This window comes from Pezoporus occidentalis, unplaced genomic scaffold (genome assembly GCF_034315485.1).
Source record: "Pezoporus occidentalis ecotype Australia unplaced genomic scaffold, CSIRO_AGI_Poc_V1 ctg10, whole genome shotgun sequence".
NCBI lineage: Eukaryota > Metazoa > Chordata > Aves > Psittaciformes > Psittacidae > Pezoporus > Pezoporus occidentalis.
In genome coordinates, this window is record NW_026912779.1 from 9,072,845 (window position 1) to 9,093,540 (window position 20,696).

Consider the following 20,696-nt stretch of genomic DNA (forward strand, 5'->3'; position numbering starts at 1 on the left):
AGTGATACACTCCGTAAAAGAGCAGGGAAAAGTGGGTAAGAGAAAAGTAGCATGATGACATAATCCATTAATAATGGCTCTGCTCTCTCCTGCTCTCTGATCCTGCGTTCTGCAATCTCTGCTCTCTCCTTTCCAGGAGTTCTCCACAGCCCAAGTCACCATCGGAACAGCTGAGTATGGCGAGATTACTCCTGTGTGCACCTTTTTGCCAAACTCCATCCAGAAGTTGTTTTCCTTTAGTACCACAAGGCATGTTTTCATGTATTAGAAAAACATACCTAACTCTTTACGTAAGCAAGTCTGGTATCCTCTCAAACACTGCTGTCAGTTACACACTCTTAGATGTAGAAAAGCCCCTGAGCTGAATGTCTGCTTAGAATACTGAGTAGAAATACACAACCCATGAGTGCTGCTACCTTTTGGGGTTTTTTTTCCAGAAAATCACAGGATGCCTGATGCTTTTGTCACATTTCACCAACCGATTTGCATTACCAACCTTTGTAAAACTCCAACTATACTTTATGCAAAGCTTATGTAAGTCCCCTAGGATTAATTACCTCACTCAGAGTCCAATTTATTTAGCAATTAGGAAAAAAATTGACAGTAGCTGGTGAATTTACTGTTTTGAAATGAAAGGCCAGAGTCCTTTAGGTCTGTTGCCAGGCTAAATGCTAGCTTTAGAAATTCATTATTTGAAAGTCTCTAAACAAGTATTTTACATCGCAATGTTTTTGCATCATTTAGCCTCCAAATAACTTCCCGTTCAAACTGTGAACAGACTAATGAAAAAAACAAACAGGAATGTAAATTGTTGACACAGTAGCTTTCAATATCAACTTTTCTTTCTCAGCCTGAATTCATCAAACTGGTAACACTGGTCTCAGAAAATGCATTGTGATGCTATGTCAAAACTTATGACACCGTAAGGGAACCACCAATAAATGCTATCAAGGAGAAACCTTGTCATCATCATCACCTAATGGTTTGGGTTGGAAGGGACCTTATCAATCATCTAGTTCCAACCAGCCTGCAGCAAGCAGGGACACCTTCCACTAGACCAGATTGCGCAAAGTCCCATCCAACCTGGCCTTGAACACTTCCAGGGATGAGGCATCCATAGCTTCTCTGGGAAACCTGTTCTAGTACCTCATCACCCTCACAATGAAGGACTTCTTCCTACTATCTAATCTAAATCTACCTTCTTTCAGTTTAAAGCCATTGTCCCTTGTCCTATTGCTACTTGATCTTATAAAAAGTCCCTTTCCAGGGATGTCCCATGCAGAATTCCAACACCAGAATCATGTGTTCTACAAAACAATGGGATCTTTGAAATAAAATGTAATGGAGTGTGATCATGAGGTAAATGGATGTCACATATGGGCTGTGAGGACGGATCTCTCAGTCTCCGCAAGCCTCCTAGTGCCCTGTTTCAGGAAGAGGAGACCTGTAGACAGCAAAGCCTCAGGGCTGAGCAATGGCAGTAGGCTGAAAATCCCAGCTGTGCACAGAAAGACAAAGATGGTTGCCCATATTGCAGCCTGGCCACCCCAGGGAGCTGCTCTTTCAGCAGTTTACACCAGAAGTCACAAGAGACTGTGGTTTTTGAAGGCAGCCTTTAGGACTTTTTACACAGCATCTATAGCTGGGAAATCCTCCTCCACATTCCCCATGGCTTTAGAGTCTTGCCATTACCACCAGCCCTTGTTGTAGTGGAGCAGGTTATCAGGACAGTTATGGAAGCTCTAAACCCATCTTTTACCTTTCACTCTCCCCATTTGGCTCTAAGGGCAGGTGTCAGGACTATTGGTTTCATTGTCCATTCAACAACTTCTATTCAACTACAAAGCACTGCCTTGCGCAGCACATTCAAATCACATAATTTCACAATATTACTAGTATTTACTGAGAAACAGCTTAACACATATAGCAAAATTACTCAGAGCATGGTAGATGAATAACTGCCATACAGAAGCTACATACAGAGCACGAATCTAGAGCATAAAGGGGCTGTAGTTATAAGGGTTCCAATACTACCTGTCAATAGGGATAGACAGTTCTGTAGCAGCTGAGGTTACAGCCTAAAGGAATATAAGTATTTGGGTATCATGCTGATTGATAAACTCACTAGATAACTTAATGTGAGACAGCTGAAGAAAGCCTTAAAGAGATCACGCATCTTCCTAATGTAAAGCTTGCAAGGGCTCCCTTCAGTGCACTAGCTTTTCTTAAGGGACATATAAAGTTTATGTGGCCCATTTTAGTGATCTTTTACACATGGTGCTGATGTATGCATTAAGTTCACTTTGCCTCTCCCTATACTTACTATGTTTACATTTTTGTGACAGAACTCAAAAAACAGACTGCATCTGATTTCCTCATTGTTCATTTGGTTGCACCCTTTCAGGATATTAAACTCTCTTGATGGCTTTCACCTATTGCACTGTAGGCAAAGTATACACTGTGAGATTCTCACTTCTGTCTGCTGGCTCCGGATAGTGGCGACTCTCTGACCTTCCACAGGTTTCATGGAAGAAATGTCACATTCATGGCCCTTTTACCCCAGACATATTTCATATTAACAGATTTCTTTCCTCTTCTTTTTCTTCTAGAGCTATGTGTCCACTAGTTCCTGAAAGCTAGGTTTCTGCAAACGTGCTACGCTCTTCATAACCTTCAACAGTGCCTGTGGTCTCATCCACTGATGCTCGATGTAATGTGTCCTAACTATGCACCTTGGAAAATATCATCTAATGTGATTAAGCCCAGAGCTGCACTGGAGGTTGGGGATCTGCTGTGCATTTCCTTTCTTTCTGGAGAATTGGGAAGCAGGAAAACTGCCCCCCGAGGTGCAAGCGCTTCAGAGCAATGAGGAGGCAGCATTAGCAAAGGACACCAAGTCCTTAAGGATTCACTGCCCCTCATCCACTCTTAAGTAATTCCCTGAGAGGGCAAGGAAAGCTGTCAGGGGTCCTCTGATTTACAGCTATTAAATGTTTGACCCTCCTTCTGCAGGAGCTGCCACAGCTGCAGTCTTAAAGACAATAGACAGGGAGAGATACACAGAGAAAGGTCCCTACAAAAGTAATTCACCCTCCTTCCTCTCCCTCCTCTTCACTGGGAGGTCTGTGTTTTGCGTCTGTGTCACATCAGGTGTAGGTAGCTGCTGCCCAGCACAGACAAAAGTCAAAGAGCAAGTGGAGACTGGGATTTTAAACCTCCCATGTTCAGACTTGGTAACAAAGCCACTCTGCCAGATTGATGCATTCAGGGGGCTTCAAGCAGAGCAAAAAAGGGCTGTGCTCTATTGTCTCCATATCGCACTGCCTCTTTAAAATCAGAAATGCATGGACAGCTTCAAGGTGCCTCCCACTGAGAAAAGGCTTTAGATGCATGCACAGAGCCAGCGGAGCCATCCTCCCCTGAGCAGCAGGGCAAACCTGCTTGGGAGAGAAATGATCGTTCAGCAAAGTCCTCTGGCTGCTTCCAGTGATCCTTTCTCTGCTCCTGTGACAGCAGCACATTTGCAGGGGACAAACCTGGAGGCTATCCCCGTGGTGCCTGAGAACTCCAAGAAGATGAGAGCAGGTACAATTAGCTGGTTGTGTTATGTCAGTTTGTGGATGGTTGTGTTGCCTGTATTTATTTTAAAGCTCTCTCTTGACAATTTGCAGGGAAACCTGTCTGGAACAGATGCTACACCTTGCTTTGACCAATGTACAGATTTTGCATCCAAGTATTTATTTAGTACTTCTCTTAAATGAACATTCACATTTCCAGGCAGCTGTGGGGATGTCTTGGAAAGCAGTCAATTGTTTGAACTGTTATTTAGTTTCAGGCTTTAGTTTTCTGTTACTCTGTTGTTCTGCAACTCTTCAGTTTGAAAAGCAATGTGGAGACAGAAGTTACCAGAGAGTTTCTCTTAGAAATTTATTAAGTATTGGTACATGAGGGGCTGAGGGTTCCAGGGAAAGAAGGGGGCAATAGCTCTGCTATGTAGATTGTGCTTTGTAGCCATGCTGGACATTGTTTGATAGCATCCAACGCTCTGAAGTCCTACTGCTTCAATGCAGAGAAGTGGTAACACCCCCGATTCTCTTCTAGGATGGGGTGGGACTGTCCTGCCAGCTGGGAGCTTGGTGCGAGGATTTCTAGATGTGCCATGGGAAGAAACAAAAAGACAGCCTTCCTAGCATTTTGTTAAAGAGGCAAAATTAGGGAGTAGGTTAGATTATTTTTTTTACATCAGTGTGGAAAATAAATGAATTTGTAACATTTGGTGTAAGCAGCAGTACAAAGGGGGAAGCCTGTTCCTCCCAGTCTTTAAAAGTTCAAGGCACTTTGCTGGGAAGGCAAATATACCATTCACAGGGAGAGGATCTTGTTTAAGCAAGATTTTCCCTTTCACCTCAGGAGTCTGTGGATGCAAAGCCCTACAAGCTGGTTCATGGGACAAAATCCTGTCTACACAAATTGGCAGAGCTCCACTGGTTTGGGAGAAGCAATAATGGATTATGCTGGCTGAAAATTTGGTTCCCCCACTCAGTTAATGGCTGCCAAAAGGAAAGTGCTGGCTTCACTATTTTCCTGGGGCTTGGCAACTCTTGCTTAATTAAGAAATGTACTTAGGAGCCAGGACATCAGTCCTGTTTTAATTCTCACCTACCACATCAATCTGAATGACACATCGAGAATAAAGCAAAAACTTTCGTCCACAAGGCACATCAGATACCCTTCTGCAAATTGAGATGTCATCTCATTTTAGCTTTTTTACCTTGCACAGGGATGACAGCACTGTGGGCTTAAAGGCTGGTGGAGGTTTAAACTGGATTTTACACTCCTCCTATATAATCATTTCACTGTGTGCTGAAAACAAAATTTCACCATTGGTAAATAAAAATGTTGGGTGTAACAACTGGTGCATTACACAACTCAAGGGGTTTTATGATAACAGAAGAGTATTTTTTCCCACTGGACACAGCCAGCAATAGAGCTGTGGGGCAATAATGTTGCTATTGCTCTGGATCCAGCACAGTATTTTTTCTGTAATTTCCTCTCAGGAAATGTTTTCCTCTTTTTGCTCCCACAGAAGGAGATAAATGAGGCTGTTGCTCTATAATTTTACGGGGACAAACACAAGGTGACTCACTGCTCAGAAGGAAACTCTGGATGAGGTCTCTTGCCTGCCAGCGTTGTACCCTGCCACACTCGGTAATTCCAATACGAAACCGAGGGCCAGCAAAGCCATATACGCCATAACAAGACAGCCATGGCCATGGAGCAAGCTGAACATAACTCAAATGCCACCGTTAACCCTAACTTTGCTGCAATCTACAATCTCCACGATGGGGATTTAACCTCCTTGCGAAACTTCTCCTTCCCTTTCAATTTCAGCTACAGTGATTATGACCTGCCACTGGACAGTGAAGATGACATGACCAAAACCAGAACCTTCTTTGCAGCTAAGATTGTGATTGGGGTGGCTCTGGTTGGCATCATGCTGGTGTGTGGCATCGGCAACTTCATCTTCATTGCTGCTCTTGCCCGCTACAAGAAGCTGCGAAACCTCACCAACTTGCTGATTGCCAACCTGGCCATCTCTGACTTCATTGTGGCTATCGTGTGCTGTCCCTTCGAGATGGACTATTATGTGGTGAGGCAGCTGTCCTGGGAGCATGGCCACATCCTCTGTGCCTCAGTCAACTACCTACGGACAGTCTCCCTCTATGTTTCTACCAATGCTCTCCTGGCTATTGCTGTTGACAGGTAAGTGGGGTGCTATGGCTACTACACGAGATGGCCAGAACTTCTGAGGTTGACTGTCCAGATTTCTGGGGTTTTAACATGGTATGCTGTTCTGCAGGATTTGCTGGTGCCAAGGTAGGTACTATGCAGACCTGGGTGTCTTATTTAATAAAGATTTTATCACATAAGGTCATGACATTCCTCCAGAGAAAGCTCGGTGAAAATTTCTTGATTTAACTTTTCAGGTGAGAAGGACAGACTTATTAAAATGTTCTTTTTTTTCATAAAAATATGCTTGATTCAAGTGTAGGAGAGGATTTATAAAATAAGGGGAAGAGGAGAAACAAACAGACAAATCAGAAACATGCAGAGGAAAGGGTGTTCATCAGTACTATATAATCCTTATCCAAACCCATACATCTGTAAGGAACTTTCACTACTGGCCTACATAGCTTTTCTGACTCTAAACAGTAAAGTAAATACTCTTCAGCAAGAGAAATAGTTGACTGGTGATACAGAATTTGACAAGTGAATTTCCAACAGGGTTATTGCCTTACTGGATATTTCTTTCTCCCTCTATTATATTTTCACAGGTTTTGTTTTGGTGTGAAAGAGCCAAAAATCAGACTTCTGTGCAGCCTGCAAAGAAGAGTTCTTATTCCCTATCATGCTGTACAGAGAAAAAAACCCAACAATCATTAAATTAACCATTTGATAGTACTGAGGTATTGGTTGGATGCTCCATCCCAGCAGTGGATGTTCAGTGAATGTGGCCAGGACTCTCCTCTCCGTTAAATGACTCTTCTCATGCTGTCCTCTCTCTTTACACCTCTTTGAGGATGACACAGTGGCAAGTCACAAAAGACCCATAGGTCATTTATGGCACTGTCCAGAAAGTGATAAAATGCTCTTCCAACCCAGTTTAGCAGAGATTTTTCTACAGATTTGAAATAAGCAGAACATAATGATATCTACCTGCTATACTACCTGGTTTATGCTGCAGTCCTGAGGTTTTATGAGTCCTGAGTTTTATGCTGCAGGCAAGGAATTTTAACAATATAATGTAACTATATTCTTTCTTATTACTCCTGCTCTCTTAGCCTCATGCACTGTGGACTCCGCATCAGTCGTGCCAGACTAATGTCAGCCTGAAGCTGATCCTCGGTGCCCACAGCCATCATAAAAAGCCAGAGACCTTCAGAGTAAACTCTTAATAGAAAAGACATCACAACAAGCCATTTTTTGTGTACAAACACAATCTACATCTCTGTATACCCTCTGTATATATGTACTGTATGATTCCCCCCCCCCCCCCATCCCTATTTTTCCCTCAATTTCTCTCATGTGCCATTTTATGCTCTAGTCTAATATTTCACAGTTTTTGGTACCTGATCCGAAAGGCTCAGGTCAGTTAATCCTGCTGATGGTTGTATAGTCATAGCCTGTGTGCAACTGATTATGCTGTTATTGATGTCAAAAGAAGTCTGCGGAAAGACTCTGGGAAGGTTCAGAGATGTCCTGGTGTGGCAGAAAGTCCAATCAGCTCCTATGAAACAAATTCTTAACAAGCGTCTAACAACCTTAGAACAGCAGCTGAGGGCTCAGGGTTAAGCTTCTAAACATTATCATGTACACATTACCATTTTCTGTTACTTATCTTCTTCAACTTCTAAAAACTTTTCTTGGAAAGCTCTACTAGTGCATCCCAGAATGATGAAGTAACATGGGTCACTGAGCCCTTATGCCTGCTAACAAATCAGCGTATCTCCCCAGGCATCTTTAAAAACAATCCTGGAAATAATTAATCAGTGAAGTCTGTTGAAAGAACACACTGTTATAGTTCCACTGCAGGGTTTGTTCTTTTGTTGGGTTGTTGGGTTTTTTTGGTGAGCTTTTGACTTGGTAAACAGAGAAACCTTGTTCATTTAACAATCAACCATTCCATGTTGGTTATGTCATGTGGGTTGTTGACTTCAGTCTCTAAAAAGAATAAGCTCCTAAGAAAAGTTTTACCATGCCATTTGGAAGGACTCACCTTCGTAGAGAGGGTAAACCTGTCCCACAGGATTCCCCTCATGTGGGGCTCCCTTTCATCTTCCTTGATGTCTACTCACATGAAAAGTAGGAATTTTGCATACTTAAGGCCACATTTACACTAGCAAATAATACACTGTGAAAGGACAGGATCTGAAGAGCAAGAGTTCATGCTAAGGATCCAAAGTTCATGCTGTAAATATTTGGGAGAGGAGCTTTGGTGGGTCCCCTGGACCGAATACTCATGGGCACTTGCTGTGTTTCATGCGCAAGTTTGGAGCACATCTTCCAAGGCAGTTTCATCTCAACTCAGTTCATGTGCTCCAGGACCATTTCACAGTAACAGCCCAAGTGTGCTAAGCAATGAGAATCGGAAAACCTACCACAAAAGCTCCCTCCTGACTCTCTTGTAGAGATTTACCCCATCCAGCCAAAAGTTCTGCTGAGCAGATATTCATACTTATGAATGCATACACATACATTATTCCACAACCTTGTTTCCACAGGGTCTGATCTAAAAATATTCATTTATCAGATCACAATGAGGCTGATTAATTCTGCTGCCCCTTGACATCTAGCCTGCACTGTTAAGAGTGATGAACAATTCATCTGCTTATAAGATCTGGCTGATGAAAAGCACTACTGACTTTCCATTTTATTTTAGAATTAATATATCCTGTGGATGCTCTTTATGTATAGCCTCTGGATGAACGAGAAATTCCAGGTTTTGAAAAAACCCGTTGTGTTAAATCCAATTGTAGTGGGAACTCTGGAATGTCTCTGATAAAAAAGCTCCTTTTAGCAGAAATGCTAATCTTTTTGTGAGTGTACGCTAATGTAAGTTCTTACTGCATCTATAACTGCTTAAAAAATCACCCACCCAAACTCCAACCAAAAAAAAAACAAATAAACCAATATCCAGAGTGAATGCCATTTGGTCCTAGCCCCCTTTTAGCTGAATTGAGGGCAACTGATGAACCTTTCAAGTAATGTACTTTCATTTCTCCTCACTTTTTTGTGAACCAGTACAGTACACCCTGCAGCTTTACAGTCATAAGGAGTGCAAATACTTAACTCAAGTTTTATGGTTTGGCATATTACTTAACATAGCATATTTAAGATTAATTAGCAATATTCTCCTCCAATACATGAAACAAAAATTTCCAAGGGCAGACAAATTATACACAATCATTTGCTGGTGGCTTGAAAACACACTCACCCATATCCATTCATTAACATCAGCTTCAGCTCTTTGCTCCTTGGTAAGAAAAAGCATATTTAAATAGTTCTCTGGCTCAGGAAAACATTTTCCTGCTTCTACATGTTTGTATTTTTTGCCTGTACCTAACTAGGTGTAATTATGTAACATTTCAAACTCATTTCCAGCAAATAATTTCCTGATGCTGTATCATGGCACATCCTGGGTACATCACCTGCATATTGTGCTCGGTCCTGCAAGCATATTTGTCAGTAACAGGCATATTACCTCTATTTCCCCTTTCTACAACTCCCAGACATGTCATCTGTGTTAAAAGGAAAAGCTTAATGATACCAAATTGCAACTTTTCTAGTTTGATCTTGTTAACAGGCGTGAGTTTAAGACTGAAGTTTTAAAGCTACCCTCAGACACCCTAATGCATGCTCAGGTTTTCGGATTGCCAAGTACTTACTGTCCCAACCTTCAGCCACTCGCTCCAGAGTTTCTGCCTAGATTTAGGAACTCGGCTCTTGGCTGCTACTTTGGAAAATTTTCTTAACTCTCCTCACAGATAAATTTGTCAGGCTCTCTCCTTCTCTTAAGAATGACAGCAATTTCCTTCTGCCTAACTCTGTCCACTCTGTATTCCAAACTGTGCTTTGATCAAGAGTGTCTTCAGACTTTGTGTTTGTCTGTTCTAGGTATCTGGCCATTGTTCACCCACTGAAACCACGCATGAATTATCAAACAGCAACCCTCCTAATCGCCTTGGTCTGGATCGTCTCCATACTTGTAGCTATCCCATCTGCATACTTTGCTACTGAAACAGTGTTATTTATAGTTAAAAACCAGAGGAAAATTTTCTGTGGTCAAATTTGGCCAATTGACCAGCAGATGTACTACAAATCATACTTCCTTTTCATCTTTGGTATTGAGTTCGTTGCACCTGTGATTACAATGACTTTGTGTTATGCCAGGATCTCTCGAGAGCTTTGGTTTAAAACCGTACCAGGATTTCAGACAGAACAGATCAGAAAGAGGCTACGATGCAGAAGAAAAACTGTTATGGTACTGATGTGCATCCTGACTGCCTATGTTCTCTGCTGGGCACCTTTCTATGGCTTCACAATTGTCCGTGACTTTTTCCCCACCATCTTTGTGAAAGAGAAGCATTATCTTACTGCTTTTTACATAGTTCAATGCATTGCTATGAGTAACAGCATGATAAACACCATGTGTTTTGTAACTGTAAAAAATAACACCATGAAGTATTTCAAGAAGATCATGTTGCTCAGATGGAGATCAACATACAGTGCAAGCAAATCTAGCACAGATTTAGATCTGAGAACAAGTGCAATGCCAGTCACAGAGGAAGTAGACTGCATAAAGCTGAAATAAATTTTCTGCCATTATAATCTCATATAATGCCTCTTCAGAAGCTTCTCCCTTGTTTGTGGCAATACCCACCATTGGTGAGAGTCCTAGAAAAGCAGCCTACTATGCACATCCACCAGAACTCTTTTCACTGGACTGCTGTATAATTCTGTAACTCGGACTGATGCTGTGCTTCAGCCATTTGTATATTTGGGATGTAGACACTCATTTCAGAGTTGTTTAAAATTTAAGATAAACAAAAAGGTTAAATGCATTAAAGCCTATTACAACGATGGAAGAGTTAATTGCTGATCCTAGCAATGATGTTCCTTTGTTTCTTCTCAAGAGAAATCTCTTAACCCCTTTTAGCTTATCATTTGTACCTTTAAGCTATTTGGTGTCCTTTTCCTTCTGCTCACAGGAAGAAGGATGGCAAAAAAAAAAGCCCATTTTGCTTCATGTCACTCTTTAGCCTCTCAGTTTACCCCTCATGATGAAGCTCCTTGAAGTCTACAGGGCACCAGCTTTCTGCTGTCCAATGTGCAGCATGCTTTTATGAAAGGCACATTCTCTACAAAGCTAAATACTGTTTCAAAGTCTAGTGAAAATCTCAAGTTTCTTCCTGTGATACCTTGTTTAAGAACATTTTATCAATATTCCACTCTGTAGTTTTATGTAGTGTTACTCTATTATGTATTTGGAAATGGCACAGTTACATGTTGAAGGGACCTGTTCCCTTCTCTCACCTTGAGGCATTCTAAGGCCAGCTTCTGCTGCCTCAAGCCACTGAGCTCTTCACAGAATCCACCACAAAACCTAACAGGTGGGGAACATGTAAAGATTGCCTAGTCTACCCCTCTGCTCAAGCAGGGTCAGCTAGGACAGGCTTCCCAAGACTCTGTCCAGTTAGGCTTTGACTGACTCCAGGGATGAGGACTCTATAGCTTCCCTGGAACATCTGTGCAGTGTTCAACAGCCCTCACAGTAAAACCATGTTTTCTAATCTTGAGATGGAATTTCATGTGTTTCAACTTGTTTTTTGGTGGGACCTATATAAATCTATAGTGCATTAATGGGAAAAATTCCACCCTGCTGAACCAGGCTTAGATATCTTACCAAGTCTGTGTACACCTTCAAAATAAAGTACAAGTAGGGCCAAAACAGCACAGATATCATGAGACAATCTGTCTTTCTGCAAGCAATGGAGACAGACTCTAGGCTTCGGCAAGCTACTCACTGGCTGAGTAGCTCATTGTCTGGTCAAATGTGAGGCAACAACTCAAGATGAAGTTTGCATTTCCTCCCTCAGTGCTGTTTTACTATTCTGATTTTGTGCAACTAAAGAACAGGTGTTAAACTGATAATCATGCTAAAGCAGGTGACAGTAGCAGTAATACCTACTCATGTAAACTACACATAAGATATGGACTTTTGTGTATTGAAATGAAGTCTTTTCTATTGTGATGACAAATGCTTCCTGTTTTAAACTATGTGGTATAGCCTACTTTTGGAGTAAGTGGCTTTTGTAAATAACTTGTCTATTTGTGAATTTAAAGTGAGCAGCAAATCCTGCTAATAAACATGGAGTAAACAGTAAACATGGAGTCAATATCAGCATCGTGAATTATTGTTTTTGTATTTTTCCTTGGCGACAATTTTCCTACCCAAGTGACTAATGTGAATTTTCCTATTTCTGTTACAGACAAACTATCAGCCTGACCAATTAAATTTAATGGCAAAAAGATATTCAAATCCATTCAAGTGCCCAAATCCTCTTGTCATTAGCTGCTCTTAAAAAATGCATGCTGGAAAGGGTTTCATAATTCGCTCTGTTAGACAAAACCATTACTAAAATCATTCTTCAAAATGACATTTCGAATAGGCTAAGTACTAAATCCATTTGCTTCCCAGCCTGCCGAAGAAGTTTAAGAGACCAGAGCATTGCATTATTTCATCATCAAGAGGCTCAATCTTATAACTTCTCCTGAAATCTTACAGTTTCTTCCAAAACTATGGTCTCATATTTATCTTCTGAAACCTGTACTAATTATAGGAGTTTAGCTAGCAATATTAGAGTGTCCTGATACTCATTCCACTTATATTCATAGACTTTTCTTGGTGCAACAAAGCCAAATAGCTGACAATTTTCCACACCTGGAAATGTACCTCAGACTGAATTATTAAAAACTAAAAAAAATAAAAGCTCAGTCCCCACCAAGCACTATAGAACCAACCAAAAAAAGGGGGAGAAATAATTACTTTAAAATTCAGAAAATCCCATTGAGAACTCCAAGTGAGCTCTTCCGGTCCAGCCCTCCCAGTGTTCTCAGCCATCACTGCACCCCTGTCCCTGCAAAGGGTGGTAAACCAGAGGCTACCACAGCGTCTACTGCGGATTTAGGTTTTGTGGTCTGCAGCTTTGTTGTGTTTTGGCATTTTGAGGTCTTTCCATCAGTAAAGCAGTATTTCAGGCTGGACCACTGGGTAGGGCAGGAACAAAAGCTGTGCTTTGCCCTCAACTGCATTTGTTGTGAGCAGGATCCCCAGAAAGAGGAGTATTCCGACTGAAGAAGGGCAATGTTCCCCTGTTCCCTGATAAGAGCATCCATCCGCGTAGCCACATTGCCCTTAACCTGTGTCTGCACCAACTCAGAACACACCAACACTGGTCGCAGTTTTCACTTTCAGGGACAAATGTCTGCTTCTAAGCTGGGCTCCAGCAACCAGGCGCCCAGGGCAACAAGCCCTTCTTGAGGACAGAAAACCCATTTTGTCTCCACAATGCTCATTCTGTCTTTGTAGCGACAGGTTCCCCTCCATCTTCCAGGGCCTGCCTGCCTGCCACCCATGACTGCACTTCCATGGAGAATTTGAAAGACTTAAAATCACTTGATGCCCTTTAAGAGCTGAACTGTGCAGCAGGGACAGGTTCCCTCAGGCAGAGGGAAGCAGGTAAGCCACAGTCCAGCCATAGCAGCCAAGGGAGGGGGCCAGACCACATACTCCCTATAGCTTAATTTGTGCAGGAAATAAAAGGAACAGCAAGGCTTTCTTTGTACCCGCACAAGTTAGGCTAGGGAGAATGGACCTGCTCCAGAGATATCCTCCCTTGGGTCTCTGGTAGCTCTCTCCTGTCCAGCCCCTCCCTGCAGAAACACTTTCACACCTACACTGAATTACAACATCTAGTGAGGGAATGGAATATGGACTCCATCTATCCAATGCTCTGCTTGCAAAAGCCGTGCTTAAACAGAGAAAGAATAGCACAAGCTGGAAGGCAGATAGTCTCCTCTGTCAACAATGAGAAACAGCCCCTTCTGGAAAAGATTCAAAACCATAGGCTCGCTTCCTTTTGCAGCAGCTCCTCCAGGGATAAACAAAGGTAAACCCAGTCTCTGCTCCTTCACACTAGCTCTCTGAAAAACAAAATATAAGTGTAACTGGAAACTAAAATGGTGATCCTGAATAACTAAGAGAGGATTAAGAGAAGAAAAAGCAGTTATTCTCAGCTACAGGCAATGAGAAAATGAAGTATGCATCTTAATAAACCAATAGCAGGAAAAGAAATTCTAACCATTGTCCCTCTACCAAAGAAAGACAACCTGCAAGACCCCAGTCCAGGGTGGTTTACAACACGACATGAAATTTCTCAGAGGACTGACTCAGGAGCTCAGACCTGACTTTGCTCTGTTGAGCCTAAAAGACTTTCCTGTGGCAACAGCACCCTCCAGCTGCTGCCTCTGCAGCACAGCATTATGCCTACATCACTGAAAACTGCACCAGCTCGCACCAGCCACCTTGGTGACAGGGACATGCAGTTTTTCCCAGGATTCCCGTGCCTCCAATGCATAGAAACATATGCTTCAGCTTTCATCACTTGGGCACCTAGGCACTTAGCCAACACTTCTGCTGTCTTCATTCTCCCTTTCTCCCTGTGTCTGCAGGGCAGTGACCACTTGCTGCTGCAAACATTCAGTATCGCCTGTGCTAAAAGACTCTCACCATTAAACAGAAGAAATAAAGACTGAGACAAGATAGACACTACTCCCTCAGACTCACAAAAGTTCCCTTTTACACGCTACAGACTGCACCCTCAACCATGTTGGCAGGAAAAGCCCCCTAACCACTGATGAGACAGAGATCACTTCAGCTTCCAAAGCAACCTTCCTAACACCATCCAAAATAAGAGAAAGATGGACAAAACATGACATAAAACCACCGAAAGAATCATGAATAATAAGAACCAATACTAAGCACAAAGTTGCTCAAAGTCAAAGTTGCCTCCCTCAAAACCAGGACTGAGTAAAACCAACAGAAGAGAACACACAGAGATGGTAACATTCCCCAGAAAAAAGACACCCCGAGCTGAAAAGACTATTGAGGAAAATAAAAACCCCATGTAAACTCAACCTGCTGGTTCCAGAAGAAAACACATGGAAGGTAACACACAGAAAGCACACTGCTGCACAGGCACAGCAATAAAATCCAGGTGTGTGTTGAGACACATCAGTAAAATCCAGGTGTGTAGCACTTTGAAAAAGTCAACTGCTGAAGTACTCAAAAAAAGCTGGAAAACTCCAAAAATGACATGCATAGAAGTGAAAAAGGACATGAAACTGTTGGAACAAGTCCAGAAGAGGCCACAAGGATGATCAGGGGACTGGAGCACCTCCCATATGAAGACAAGCTGAGAAAGTTGGGGCTGTTCAGCCTGGAGAAGGGAAGGCAGCGTGGAGACCTCATAGCAGCCTTCCAGTATCTGAAGGGGGCCTATAAGGATGCTGGGGAGGGACTCTTCATTAGGGACTGTAAGTGATAGGACAAGGGGTAATGGGTTCAAACTTAAAAAAGGGAAGTTTAGATTGGCTATAAGGAGGAAGTTCTGGGTTGAGATAAGAACAGTCCCATGGGTTGAGATAAGAATAGTCCAATAACTAGGGTACAACACAAAACCACTGCTGCTACCACCAATAATAGTAACAATAAGGGAAATAACAAGGGAAGAGAATACAACCACTCACCACCTGTCAACCGATACCCAGCCCAACCTGAGCAGCTATTTAGCCCTTCCAGGTAACTCCCCCCACTTTGCATACTGGGCATGAAGTGCTGTGGTATGGAATACCCCTTTGGCTAGTTTGGGTCAGATGTCCTGACTCTGCTTCCTCTCGGTTTCCCCTCCTCCCTAGAAGGGCATGAGACTCAAAAAGTCCTTGGTCAGAGTATACATTACTTAGGAATAATTAAAAATAGTGGTGTTATCAGCATTGTTCCCAGGCTGAAAGTCAAAAACACAGCACTGTGCCAGATACTAAGAGAAGGAGAAAAATGACTGCTACTGCTGAACTCAGGACACATGGTGATAGCAATGAAAAGATTTCATGGCGAGCCAAAGTGAGTGGCACCCACAACAACTGCAATAAGAGACTTCCAAGGAAAGGTGAAATAATAGGCTCCAGCAGCGAGGCAAAATTAGGGGCTCCCATGAAGAGGTGCGACAAGGAACACCCTCAACAATTATGATGATGGGCTGCCATGGCAAGGAGGGATGAGGAGCTCCAATGGAGAGGCGCTGAGAGGTTTCAAGAGCGAGATGCCACATGGAGCTACCATGGAAATTGCGATAAAAAGCTCCCAAGGCAAGCTGCCATGATGGGCTCCAGCAGAGAGGCAAAATTGGGTGCTACATACACAAGGCGTGATGAGGCACTCACAAGAAATTGTCGTCATGGGCTCCAACAGAGAGGGAACTCCCGTAGCAATTATAATCAGAAGCTTGCACAGCGATTGCTAGGAGGGACTCCCACTGTGAGATGGGATAAGATGAAGAATTCCACAATGAGCTGCGAAGGGGTGCTGCCACAGCAAGGAGTGGTGATGGGCTTTCAGGATGACTGCTATAGCAGGCTTCCAAGGCGATTGAATGAGGGGATCCCATGGTAAGGAACGATGGGAAGGTACTTGGCAAGGTGCGAAGAGGGACTCCCAAAATGAAATGTAATGATGGGCTCCAGCAGAGAGGCACTATTCCATAGTCCCAGGGCAACAAGCAATAAGGAGATTCAACAGCAGGTTGTGAGAAGGGCCCCCCATGGGAATTGCAATCAGAGGATCTTAAGGCAAAATGCGATGGTCTATGAAGGAAAGATGAAATAAAGGGTACCCACTACAATAGCCATGAAAGGCTCCCACGGTGAGACAAAACAAGAGGCTCTCACAACAAATGAGATATGAAGCTAAAAAACCAAGATGCAAAAAAGGGCTCCAGCAGGGAGGCACAATGAGGTGCACCCACCACGAGCTGAGATGAGGAACTCCATGGCGATTGCAATGATGGACTCACACACAACGAAGTTATGAGATGATATTACATCAATTTTTCTGAGAGGCTACAACAGCAAAATGTGAAGAGGGGCTCCTAGAGTAATGTAGAATATGAAGCTCCTACAACAAAGCAGGATGAGTGAAAGAAACACTGAGGCATGATGAGGATATCCAATAGAGAAAATCAAAGTGGAGCTCCCCCAGTGACTGCAATGAGAGAATCCCAAAGCAAGATGCGATGAGGAGCTACGAAGGTAATTGTGAAAAGAGAATCCGAAGGCAAGGTGTGATGACAGGCTCCAGCAATGTGGCAAAATAGGATCCTAAAAAAAAAGTCACAACGGGAAGCTTGCATAAAAATTACCAGGAACGGCTCCAACATAGAGGCGAGAGGACAGGATCCCACTGCAATTGGGAAGAGGGACTCCCGCAGTGAGGGGTGAAGGGGAGCTCCAATAACAAACAGCAAAGTGGGGCTCCCATGGCGATTCTGATGACAGATTTGCATGCTGATTGCCATGAGTGGATCCCACGGCAAGGAGTTATGGGGAGCTACTTGGCAAGGTGTGATGAAGGGCTTTCAAGGCCATTGCAGTCAGAGGCTCCCAAAGCCAGGTGTAATGATGGGCTCCAGCAGAGAGGCACAATTACATAGTCCAACAGTGACACGCGATAAGATGCTCCAACGGCAAGTTGTGACAAGGGCCTCCCATGTCCAGTGCAATGATGGGCTCCCACGGCAAAATGCAATGATGTGCTCTGCTGCTGAGGCGAGACAGAGTGCCCACAGCAACTGCTGTGAAAGGCTCCCATGGTGAGGCACTACAAGGGCCTCTCACACCACTTGAGATAAGTGCATTCCAAGGCAAGGTGCGAAAAGGTCTCCAGCAGGGAGGCACAATTAGCTGCTCCCGCCGTGAGCTGCGATGAGGCATTTGACTGCAATGGCGATGACGGACTCACAGAGAGAGGGCTGATGAGATGATCCTACACCAAATGCCCTGAAAGGCTCCAACAGCATGTGTGACTAGGGGCTCCTAGAGTAACGTAGAATATGAAGCTCCGCCAGCGAGGCGCTGTCAGTCGATGCAACAGCATTGCACGATGAGGAGCTCCGATTGCGAAGAGCAAATTTGGTCTGCCATGGCGACAATGATGACAGGCTCCCTTGGCGAGGTGCGATGAGGAGCTTGAGAGCAATTGTGAGCAGAGACTCCCACGCCAAGGTGTGATGATGGGCTCCAGCAGCGTGCCGAAATTGGGTGCTCCTACATCAAGTCTCGATGGGAAGCTTGCACGGCAATTGCCAGGAGGTGCTCCAACAGTAAGACGAGAGGAGAGGATCCCAGCGCAATTGCGAAGAGGGACTTCCACAGCGAGGCACAATGAGGCTCTCCAATAAAGGAGAGCAAAGCGGGGCTCCCGTGGAGAGTTCGATGACAGACTTGCATGTTGATTGTCATGAGTGGATCCCACGGCAAGAAGTGATGGGGAGCTACTTGGCAAGGTGCAACGTAGGGCTCTCACGGCCATTGCAAGATGGGGCTCCCAAAGCGAGCTGCAATGATGGGTTTCAGCAGAGAAGCACAATAGTGTAGTCCAGCGGTGACAGGCGTTATGATGCTCCAACATCAAGTTTTGATGCGGGGCTCTCATAGCCCTTGCAATAAGAGACTCCCATTGCAAGGTGTAATATTGGGCTCTCGCAGAGAGGCACTATTAAGTAATCCAGTGGAGACAGGCCATAATTTGCTCAACTGGCAAGTTGTGACAATGGCTTCCCATCGCATTTGCAATGACAGGCTCCCATGGCAAAATGCAATGATGTCCTCTGACAGTGAGGTAAGGCAAAGAGTGCCGATGGCAACTGCCATGAAATGCTCCTCACGGTGTACCATAAAAAAAGAAGGCTCACATGAATTGAGATTAGAGACTCCCAACGCAAGGTGCAAAAAAGGTCCCCAGCAGCAAGACACAATTACGTGCTCCCACCACGAGCTATGATGGGGCACTTGATGGTGATTGCAATGATGCACTGACACAGAGAATGCTGATGAGATGATCCTACGCCAATTGCGCTTAAAGGCTCAAACAGCAAGTGTGATAAGGGGCTCCTATAGCAATGTCGAATATGAAGCTCCTACAGCAAAGCAGGATGAGTCGATGCAACAGTGAGGCATGATGAGGAGCTTTGATAACGAAGAGCAAAGTGGGGCTCCCATGACAACTGTTGATGAGAGCCTCGCACAGCTAGATGTGATGAGGTACTTGCATGGCAGTTGTGAATAGATACTCCCACGGAAAGGTGTGATGATGAGCTCCAGCAGAGTGCCAAAACTGGGTGCTCCTAATGCCAGTCACATTGAGAATCTCACACTGAAATTGCCAGGAGGTGCTCCAACAGTGAGGCGCTATGAGAAGATCCACTGCAATTGTGAAGGACTCTCAAAGCGAGGCACGATGAGGATCTCCAATAAAGAAGATCAAATTGGGGCTCCTATGGTGAGTTCAATGACGGAATTGCATGCTGATTGCCATGAGGTGATCCCATGGCAAGGAGCGGTGGGTAGCTACTTGGCAAGGCATGATGTAGGGCTCTCATGGTCATTGCAATAAGAGGCTCCCCAAGTGAGGTGTAATGATGGGTTCCAGCAGCGAGGCACAATTTCGTAGTCCAATGGACACAGGCAATAAGGAACTCCAACGGCAAGTTGTTACGAGGGCTTGCCATCGCGATTGCAATGACAGGCTCCCATGGCAAAATGCAATGACATGCTTTGACAGCGAGATGATAAAAAAGAGAGCCCATGGCTACTGCCATGAAATGCTCTCAATGCAAACCACATCAAGGGGCTCTCACACCAATTGAGATTGGAGTCTCCCAGTGCAAGGTGCAAAAAAGTTCTCCAGCAGCAAGACACAACTACGTTCTCCCACCGTGAAGTGCGATGGGGCACTTGATGGTGTTTGAGATGATGTACTGACACTGAGAAGGCTGTTGAGATGATCCTACAGCAACTGCTCTGAGAGGCTCCCACAGCAAGTGTGACATGGGGCTCCTATAGCAATGTGGAATATGAAGCTCTCACTTAATGTCGTGATAAGTCCATGCAACAGTGAGGCACGATGAGGAGTTCCAGCAGCGAAGAGCAAATTGGGCCTCCAAAGGATATCAGCCACAGGCTGCAAGGAGCTCGAACAGTAAGCTCTGAAGATGACCTCCCACGGCAATGCGTGGGTCCATAGTGTTTGCTGTGAGAGGTTTCAACGGTGGGATGCAACAAGAAGCTCCCACAGCAATAACAGGTTCCCAAGGCATGCTGCCATGATTTGCTCCCACCACAAGGTGCTAAGCGGCACTCCCACGGCAACTGCTACAATGGGCTCCCACTGTGAGGGGCAACAAGCAACTCTCATGGCAATTTGGGATGCAGTGACTGGATCCTATGGTGAAGAGCGATAGGGACCTCAATGGCAAATTTGTTAAGGGGCAACTGTGATGAGAAGCTCCCACAGCTAGAGAAGGTGAGACTCCCATGCAAGTATGATGATGAACTCCATCAGAAAAGCACAGTTAGGTGCTCCCACGGCAAGGAGTGATGAACTCCCACAACAAGCAGCGATGAGCAGCTCCAACAGCAAGTTGTGACAAGGGCCTCTGACAGCAACTGCTATGACATACTCCCACAGCAAGACGCTATGATGTCATCCCATAGAAAGACACGTCAAGGAGCTCCCACGGAAATTGCATTGAGGGGCTCCTACAGGTATGGTGTTGAGATCCTCAGACTGCGATTGTGACAAGAGGCTCCTACGGAAAAGCATGCAGAGTGAATACAACAGTGAGACAACTGGGAGCTGTAATAGCAAGGAGCGACATGGGGCTCCCAAGGCTAGGCGCAGTAAGATGCCCCCACAGTGAGGCACAATGAGTCTTCCACAGCATTTCCAAAGAGGAGCTCCCATGGAGAGGTGCAACTAGGCGCTCCCATGAGGAGTCGCGATGATGAGCTCCTGCAGCAAG

The 20,696-nt window shown here is 44.3% G+C and overlaps 1 protein-coding gene across 1 annotated transcript; it reads left to right on the top strand.

Moving 5' to 3' along the window:
• The first annotated feature begins 3,241 nt into the window (after nt 1-3,241).
• On the top strand, nt 3,242-11,955 carry PROKR1 (prokineticin receptor 1). The gene is made up of 3 exons (XM_062611003.1): nt 3,242-3,585; nt 5,087-5,763; nt 9,676-11,955. Exons 2-3 carry the CDS (start codon nt 5,267-5,269, stop codon nt 10,370-10,372), a joined length of 1,194 nt encoding a protein of 397 aa, XP_062466987.1. The 5' UTR covers nt 3,242-3,585; nt 5,087-5,266; the 3' UTR covers nt 10,373-11,955.
• Nucleotides 11,956-20,696: the final 8,741 nt, after the last annotated feature.

Excerpts from the sequence above, each read along its gene's own strand:
- PROKR1 (XM_062611003.1), top strand. The coding sequence starts at position 5,267 with ATGGCCATGGAGCAAGCTGAACATAACTCAAATGCCACCGTTAACCCT. Across the intron at positions 5,764-9,675 it reads CTGGCTATTGCTGTTGACAG|GTATCTGGCCATTGTTCACC; the intron begins GTAAGTGGGGTG and ends TGTCTGTTCTAG.